At 39.0% G+C, this 9,252-nt stretch overlaps 1 protein-coding gene across 1 annotated transcript; it reads right to left on the minus strand.

Annotated features, from left to right (window-relative positions):
* Window positions 1–206: 206 nt before the first annotated feature.
* LOC137739440 (NAD(P)-linked oxidoreductase superfamily protein) lies at window positions 207–4,371 on the minus strand. Its single transcript, XM_068479005.2, has 10 exons — window positions 3,708–4,371; window positions 2,819–2,910; window positions 2,690–2,730; window positions 2,401–2,565; window positions 2,285–2,307; window positions 2,084–2,155; window positions 1,803–1,970; window positions 1,025–1,107; window positions 885–947; window positions 207–487 (listed from the first exon to the last, which is right to left on the minus strand). The coding sequence occupies exons 1-10, from the start codon at window positions 3,907–3,909 to the stop codon at window positions 302–304; spliced, it is 1,095 nt and encodes a 364-aa protein (XP_068335106.2). The 5' UTR covers window positions 3,910–4,371; the 3' UTR covers window positions 207–301.
* Window positions 4,372–9,252: the final 4,881 nt, after the last annotated feature.

A 9,252-nucleotide genomic window follows, 5' to 3' on the forward strand; every position in this document is an offset into this window, starting at 1 on the left:
TTGTTAAGTTAAACAACATTATTTTCTTCCTTGTAAGTCATAACTACTTGGATCGGAAGACGGAAAACAGAGAACTGTCGTTAGATGTTAGTTCTCCGCCCGGATCGTGTCCATCTGAACAAACACTTATGAACTTGTTCTAAGACCACAATGACAGTGTATGACTAAGATTACTAGTTACATCAATGGTCAGCCTGCAGTCACTCTTAAATTAGATATGTCAAACTTGCATTAGATGTGACGATGTGTATATATATTTCTTGTATAGAAGAATTTACAGCCTAGATGCTTGTATAAGAATTTATAATTTTTCAACAGGGAAACCAGTAACAGGTTTTATCTCTGTAGCCAAAGCGCGCAATTCGGTTACTTCTTCACTGTTGAGCCTCCATCCAAGGGCACCTGCAAATTCTGCAGCCTGTTCTCCGTTTTTGGCTCCCGGGATTGGCACAACGTTGTCCTGGGCTATCAGCCAGTTTAGGACTACCTGTTAACAGGAACCCGACTCGCATTAAATCCCAGCAACAAGAACAAACTATATTTACACATTTTAGTACCCCAACACCTATTTCTACATTTCAGAATTCTTGCCTGATATATCAATATGTGGTTTTATGATCTTATATGGAGAACATGAAACTACCAAGAGTTGGACCACATGTATATAAAACAGTGAAACAAAGAGCTGCTTTCAGCATGAACAGGAAGTTGCAACGGTATCTACGAAGAGTTTGACACTCGTATTCAAGGGTCCAAAATGAATTAACTACTAAAATACAGATCTTCTGGGGATAATTTTTCAGCCATGCTTCACACAGAAATGAAAACTTTAGGGCTTCTAATTGAAAAAGATAAAAGCTAGTTAAATTTAAAGAGCAACAAACCTGTGTGTTTGTTTTACTGTACTTTTCTCCTATTTCCTTGATCCGGTTCAGCAGAGGTTGGAGCTGCAGATAACACCATTATTTTAGCAAAAAAAAATTGGAACTTAATGTGTAGCGGCATTCAAGGTATTGACTAGGACCTTTGTAAGAAATTCAGGAGTATAAATCTGTCCTCGGGGGCCACTTGGGGGATTTTCAGGTGTATACTTTCCTGTAAGAGCACCTGCATATGTATAAATAGTAGAAATGTCAATCTTCTCATCTCTTTCACCCCTGGATCAGACAGACAAAACGTGACTGCTGTGACAACCAATCTAGTAAGATCTGCGTTTAAAGGCCATATTCGTTGTAACGGGGGTTGTGAAGAGATTACAAGTACTAATATAATATCCGAACAGACATTTTTATCAAGAATCCCTATTTTTTTTGTTTGTTTTAGAATAACTACATCCCTTTTGTATCGTTAAAAACTGTCTAATTTCTTAACCAAAAAAAGATGTTCGGAATTTTTTGTAAGGTATTTATTGGTTCGGTGAAAATATGAGGGCAAGTGTAGAACAACAAATAGACAACACCTCCTATTGCTAAGATATTTCACCTTAAAACTTTACCATGCAAGACCGCCATTCGCCAACTATCCAACAACAGTTCAATTCAACAAAAAGAAAAATACAAGCAAGATGTTGAAAAGATAAAGCACATTAATGCGCAAGATATACAGAATGTTATGTGCTTCACTGTTTCATTTTGGCATATAGTTGGAAGGTGATAGCAAGGATTAAGTTCACGCAGAGAGGTCTTGAATACTGTAAAATAAGAAGATATTATATCTTCTAGAAATTCTTTTGTTAATTCATAAGCTAACATATATGAGTGACGATGAGAATATGGTAAGAAAACACAAGGTTCCAACTTCACCTTGAGCAATAGGCGAATAGGCAATCAAAGTGATCCCAAGTTCATCACAGGTAGACTTAACTCCGTTCTCCTCTGGTGCCCTGTATATGAGGCTGTAATTCACTTGATTTGATGCTAGTGGGATACCTCTCTTTTGAAGGTTCGTGTGTGCCTCACGCAATCGCTTTTCTGAAATGACGAACTTTATGCATCATGTTCTGGTTAAGAGCATCTATGATAGAAATGGTTTGAACTGCTAATTTTAACCAACAATATAAATAGATAAAGATACTGATTTCTACCGCTGTAGTTGGAAACACCGACGGCCTTCACAAGGCCCTGCTCAACAGCATCTCCAAGACCATCGAGATACCCTGAATTAATTTTCCAAATACGCCTCTTCAGAAACAAAATTAAAATATTATACGTAACGGTTATAACCTCCTAATTATATTAGATAGACAGATTTATTTAATGAAAAAATGGAGTTGCTTATGAACAACCCTTATTTCCCCATATTCCAGGCCTGAAAAATAACACAAACACTTGATCAGATTTTGCAGTTACCTTAGCACAAACAAGTATTTACACAAAGAGCAAAGCCTCATAAGGGACATACCAATGGAGTTGATACAGTTCTACCGAAGAAAGTTCAAGGCGATTGAGGGAATCCTTAAGGGCGGCCAGGACACTTTGACGGCCCAGCCTCCACGGCAAAGCTGCAAATTTGGTCGCAACAACAACTTCTACTCCTGGATCCTTTTGTTTCCTTTCCTTGATAAATCTGTGCAAAATTCGGAATCAGTTGTCTACTAATATTCTCAAAATACAGAAACCGACGTGATTATCTGTACTCTCTGTTGACTTGAAATTAGAATGATCCACTACGGAAGATTCCTACAATGTACCTTCCTAGTAGAGTTTCAGAATTTACAGCACCAAAAGAAGCCTGCGAGAATAGATAACGATGGATTTGCAACAAAGTTTAGGGAAATGTATTTGAGAGGAACAGAAGAACTATAAGACGCTTTTCTCACCCTGGAGCCGTACACTTCAGCAGTATCAAAGAAGGTTATTCCGCCATCAACACTGACATCGAAAGCCGCTTTAGCCGCTTTCATTTTCCTGTCTGCAGTTTTCTCCAAGCATATTGCCATCATAAACACATTTGAGTAATTTCTAATTTCCCCTTATAAATATTGAAACCAATCTAACAAAGAAAACTGCTTTAATGGATACAAATCATACAATAATTCATACAACTATTTGGATTTTATGGCCAAACCTAAAACCCCATCAATCCACCAGCAAAAATTTCCATTGCTTTAGCATAAAGATGAACCATGCAAATACAACTCACTTCTCACGTTCAATCTAAAGCCATGATGGCTCACACTTCACATTGTTATTGAAGGTGCAAAGAGTGAAGCTAAATTAAAGACACTCATTCATATGCTAAAAGTTTTTTTTATTTTTTTATTTAAGCGATATTTTACTTTAAACTAATCTAAACTCGTATGCATAGAGGGAACACATCCACACTAGCCTACATGGTTACACCGTACACCCACTTCTGGGAAGCTAAAAGTTAATGTACAAAGACAATAAAGGCACAAAATTTCAGCAAAACTCATCTGCAACTAGTACAGCCACAATTATATATATAAAGAATAAATATAAAGAAATACGAAAAACGTGAAGCTTTTATAATAACCAAATTACTCTTCCACCGTTGAGATTTCAAAAAATAAAAAACAATAAAAACAAAAAAAACAAAGACGGTGGCTGGTTACGTTCACTATTTTTCAAAATATATTTTAATAAGAATTAATAATATCTAGTAACATGATAAAGCACCAATTTGAAAACGAATTTCCAGTTATTTAATAATTTCAGTAATGTTTAAGTGGAATTTCAGCAACTTACCATCCCATTGGAAGTTATTCCAATAACTGGTGTCACCCCATGACCAAGCTCCAATCCCAAGCCTTGTCACCTTCAAATCAGAGCCACCCAATTGCACCTTATCATCCTCTGTGGTCACATTCTCAGAAGCAACAGCTCTAACCCTAGGAACTCTCCTCTCACTCAAAGCAGAAAAACATGCACTGCTAACATGCATAGCCATGTTTCCCAGGAACTACCCAATTGAAGAAACACAAAACCAATCTAAAACAACAAATGGGTTTTCGAATTCGAACAAATTTATGATTACAAACAAGTCAAATTTCCCAGAAAGTGGAAAAAAGAGTAATCTGAAAGTGAGGTTTCTGAAATTTAAGAACTCCAAACTCCAGAGAAACTTGGAGGGTCGGAGGCAAAGATTTGTGGGAAATTAATAAGTTGTGACAGAAGTAGTTTGTGTTGTTGGGTGAAGAATTGACGATTGAAGAGTTGGGACAGGTGAATGTTGTGGGGTGGGAATAGTGAAGAGAGACTTGGTCCTCACAATGTACACGTTCGTGTTGATTTTTCACACGAAAAAAGGACGGCTGGAATTGCATGAGCCATCAGTCCCAGCGCGACTATCAAGTGAAGTGATAACTTTAACTGAGATCTGCTTAAATTTTTGGACCTGGTTTCTCTGCCCTCTCAATTCCTATACACTCTTATTCTTTTTTATTTGTGCGGTCACGGTTAAATCATGTCAACATTTTATATCACTATTTTTTATCTTATTATCTCTATAAAAAATTAAATATAAAATGTTGACGTGACTTAACCGTGAGCGTACAAAATAGGAGGGGATGAGAGTGTATGGGAACTGGGATGACAGAGAAGCCGGGTCCTAAATTTTTTACAACTTTGTCGACCGCCTGGCCAAAAGAAGACAACTTGGGTCAGGATTCTCTGTGGTATCGTTTGGTATGCAGACGGGACGGGACGGAACGGAATGGGACGGGACAGGACGGAACGGAACGGAGTGGGAGCAAAGATGCCCTCGGATGGAAACAAGGAGGAAGAAGAAGGAGACGGAGAGGTTATAATTTTATGTTCTACGGATGTGGAACGAGTCGTTCCAGGGGGGTGAGGTGGAACGAAAATTCACCCAAAACTCATCCCGTGGAACAGCTCGTTCCACCCGTTTTAGGCGCACCAAACGTGGGACGGAACGTCTTGTCCCACTCTGTTCCGTCCCATCCCACGTACCAAACGGTACCTGTGTGAACTACAAGATTCAGTACTGTTTGATCCATAAGCAAGTTATGATCAACGGAGTAGGATTCTCTCCTCTTTTTTTTCATCTCCTTCCCTTCCTTCTTATTTGAACAATCATGGTTAAGTCACGTTAACATCTTATTTTAATTTTTTATAGAAAGAGAAAGGCAAAATAAAAAATGTGAGAGAAGGGGATGGAAGTGGAGGAAAAGATGAGGGAAGAGAATCCTAGTTCACGATCAACAGTTAGACTCAGTTGCAATGCTGCAACATCCCTTTGTGTGTTTGGATTTTGGATGAGAGATTCCAAACTACGGTAGAACTTGGATAAATAACCTCAGTTAAGTAATATATCTGACTGGTTTCAACTTAAAGATAACGTGTTAAATTAATAAATGGCTAAAATTTTAAGATAATACATTATAAAAAATTCATATAGGTCTCACTTAATATATAAATTAATAACTCATTGTTACAATAGTTTTTTTAGGGCTACTTGGTTATTTGTAATGTACTCGCACAATACTTTACGTTTTTTATTCGTCATTGTTGATTCTTTACATCTTTGAGATGGGAAGCCATTATTGTATATATTATGTATTGTGTTGCTATAACTTTTGTTTATTTAAAGAGAATTTTTGCTTGGCTAAATGTTCAGAAAATAGAATAATGTAGTACATTGAACAATGTACAATCTATTTGTGAGAAAAATAAGTCGATTCATGAATTTTACTTGGTTAATCAAATACATAAAATGTCGTTAGTTCTTAAAACGAGAAACAAAATATAATGTACAACATTAAAGAAAATAAGAAATATCTTGATACGCCCTGTAATACCCTGAAAATTTAAAATATATGATTATGTGGAGTAAATCGAGAATAAATAGATTTATGGTTATAAAAATTTGATTAGAGAAATTTTAGAATTTTGTTTCCGGAATTTATTATAACTTACGTCGAAAAATTTATTGATAAGTGGAAAAGACAAAAATACCCTAGTTGACTAAACGTAATTTGACGACGACATATTTTATCCTCATGTATTTTATCGTATTTCTTGACGTATTTGGATAGAGCTTGATCCTATGAAAGCATAGGCGAAAACCATTTGTGAATCGGAATTGAAACGAAGAAATTAGAGGTTTTAGAAAAAAAAATATTTAAAAAAAAAAAAGAAGAAGAAGAAGAAGAAGAGGAAGATAAGTCTGGAAGCTGCTAGATCACAGCATGAGAGAGAAGGAAAAGGAGAGATGCGGGAGAGAAGAAGGGGGAAGGGTGACCAATCTGGAAAGGGGGGGAGAGGGGAGGACCAATGTGAAGAAAAGGAAATGAGGGAAATGAGGAAAGGGAGAAGGTGAGAACCAGCCAACCTGGTTTCTCTACCCAACCCGGTTCCTTGACCCGGTCCTAGCTCATTCGTTCGATGTTTGTTGGAGGTGATTCTGGTGTCTATGGGAAGCTCTCGGCGAGCTTAACATCCCTGAGGTGTTGGATTTCTCAATTTCTTACCCAATTTTACAAATCGAAGCCACAAACCCACGGTTGTCATGGCGATTCTCTTCATTTTCTGGTGATTCCGACAACGATTATCATTGATCCCTACCACTAATAGACTCCCCTCAACCCCAGGAGCAAGGCCCAATCATTGGATGAGGCATCAGAGTTCGTTTTGGAGTCAAATCAAGAACACTTAATTCAAGGGATTCCCGCGGTTCGAGGGCAAATTGAGGTGTTTCCAGGACGAATTGGACTTTGGCCTAGGTATGAAAGTTGTTCCTCTCATTGAACTCTATTTGCCTATAAAATTTGGTAATTTTTGGAGTTCATCGAAAAACTGAGTTTCTGTTCGCCGGAAACCGCCACCTATGGTGGCGTGTGGCCAGTGGACCGATGCTGCCTTTTTATGCCAATTTTGATATTCTAAATATGTATCTAGTATGCAATTGATGTGTTTCGATTATTAAAACTAATGTTGGATATCTCTATCATTTGGATATTATCAGAAATGGATTAAAAAGGAAATTGTGAACTACGAATGGCTTGATCGCTTCGTAGGGTACGTAGGCAGTCTAACGAGAAGTTAGATGTAGCCATAAAATAAACGAGATTAAATTTTAGTGGAAAATCGTCAATTGAGAATTGTTAGAATGGTTATTAACATAAAAGGTAACAATGACACTTTTGGCCTATCACTAAATGTAATTTCCGAATTGGCGGGGCGGGTTCTCACAAATGGTATCAGAGCGAATGATCTTACCTTACAATGTGAGATATTATTGGTGCTCATGGATGTGAATTGTGAATTGCATTGATATTGTATTATTTCATAAGTTCTTTGACTAATGGTGAATTTATGTGTAATGTCTATATTGTGAATCACTATGAAGTGAATTGAATTGAGTAGGAGTAGAAGATTTTAAAATGTCATATTTTATGTGTAACTTTAAGAATGAATGTTTGATTTAAAGTTTCAGATTAATCTTGAATTGGGTTGATTTTGTGTTATGCATTATGAAAAATTTGAATGTAGGATGATTGTGGAATTGTGACAAGTAGATGGAAAAGTCGTATTATACCTATGAAATTGAGGAATGTTGATTTGGACGAAAAGACCCGTGGATATCGATTTGGGCGTGATTGTGACATCCCGTCCCGGAATTATCGAAAACGTACGTATGAAATTACGATTTTGCCCCTAGTATGTTTTTCGTCACGTTGTGGGGTTATTTTGTGTGTGGTGGCAAGTGGAGGGCCACACACACACTGACTCACTCTCCCTCTCCCTCTATCCTTGTCCCGTGTCTCTCTCTCTCCCTTCTTTCTTCTTCTTCCTTCTGTGAGTGTACGGACACACACCAAGGACCTTCAAACCATCACAGATCGAAGGAACCAACTACACCATTCGACTCGTGAGGTCGAGGCGAGCTCAGCCATACCATTTTCAGGTGAGGAATCCTTGGTTTTCACGTCGATTCATCAATGGCCGATTTGGGTACTGTTCATGCAAAGTTTGTACATTAAGTTTTTGGGTTTTCTGAGCTCGTGGTTGTGTTTGTGAGGTTCCCAGGAGCGTCGGAGTAGCTCGTTGGACGATTTTGGACGTCGGGAAGGCCTGGTTCGAGGTTGGCCGAGCTTGGAGTTTTTGGACAGGTATAATCTCGTGGTTTTAGCCCTTAAAACTTGTTGGGACATGTTCTACTAGTTTAGGGCTTTAATTTGGTGCAAGAAACGTGGAAAAAGGTGGAAAAACGAGTGAGAAATTGTGAGTTGCAGGTTTTCCGGCGACGGTGCCGGCGACGGCAACGGCGCCGGCGTCGGGGACTGAGTGGAGAAGGAGACGGAATATTCCGTCAGAGTTGACGGAATATTCCTGACGCCGTTAACGGCATCAGTTAGATTTGACGGAATATTCCGTCAGTTTAACGGAATATTCCTGACGGCGTCTGTTGACACCGTCAGTGTGCCTGGCACGTGGCCGCGCGTGGGGGGCGCGTAGGTCCGTGCCTGTGCTGGCGCGTGGGGGCGCGTGCGGGGTCCAAAAATTATTTTAAAAATATGGTTGTGATCCTGAGGTTGTGTAGAGCACATTGGTATATTCATTTGTCCATTTTGAGCAATGTATGAGAAGTTATTACGAGAAACGGGTTATGTGCTTTAAAGTTAACGTTTTTATAGTTGTTTCGCATTTAGGTGACACGTACCCAGAGGACGAGCGTGCACACGCGAGACAGGGGGGCTACGACCCTTCTACATATCAGTGAGTGGGCTTTTGTTTTCCGTATATACCTATATACATTTATATTCCCAGAAATTGGTTTAAAAGGGTTATTTGCCTTATGCCATGCATGTTATTATTAACGTTTATGCATCATCACATTCATTAGTAGTGGCATGCATATACATATTTATATGTGGGTGCTGTGGAGGCATAGGTAAGTGCCAGGTAAGCGTTATTTAACGATTGCATTAAATAGTGGTTAGAGATGCTTAGAGAGCTCATAACCTGCACCCCCGGTGTTAGTGCTCCCGCCCAGAGTAGGGCACAGTCCTTCACGTGTTGTTCACCTCCCGCACCATACGCTCAGCTTGGATCCAAGCTAGGTGCATAGGCCTGTCGTACAGACCACGATAGGTGGTTCCGACTCGTAGGTGACCCGCGATTATTCGCACAGCCTTCACGTGATCGTAGCACTAGAGCGTATATATATGTTACACCCAGGCTTGTCGTACAGACCACTTTAGGTGGTTCCGACTCGTGGGCAGGTTTAGATATTGAGATTGAGATTTGAGCTCTAGATGTAGCCGTACAG

This window comes from Pyrus communis, chromosome 9 (genome assembly GCF_041283825.1).
Source record: "Pyrus communis isolate YQ-2024b chromosome 9, ASM4128382v1, whole genome shotgun sequence".
In the NCBI taxonomy this organism is placed as follows: Eukaryota; Viridiplantae; Streptophyta; class Magnoliopsida; order Rosales; family Rosaceae; genus Pyrus; species Pyrus communis.

Coding starts and splice junctions, on each gene's coding strand:
- LOC137739440 (XM_068479005.2), bottom strand. CDS start 3,909: ATGGCTATGCATGTTAGCAGTGCATGTTTTTCTGCTTTGAGTGAGAGG. Junction 2,731..2,818: donor CTGAAGTGTACGGCTCCAGG/GTGAGAAAAGCG, acceptor CTATTCTCGCAG/GCTTCTTTTGGTGCTGTAAA. Junction 2,308..2,400: donor GAACTGTATCAACTCCATTG/GTATGTCCCTTA, acceptor GTTATTTTTCAG/GCCTGGAATATGGGGAAATA.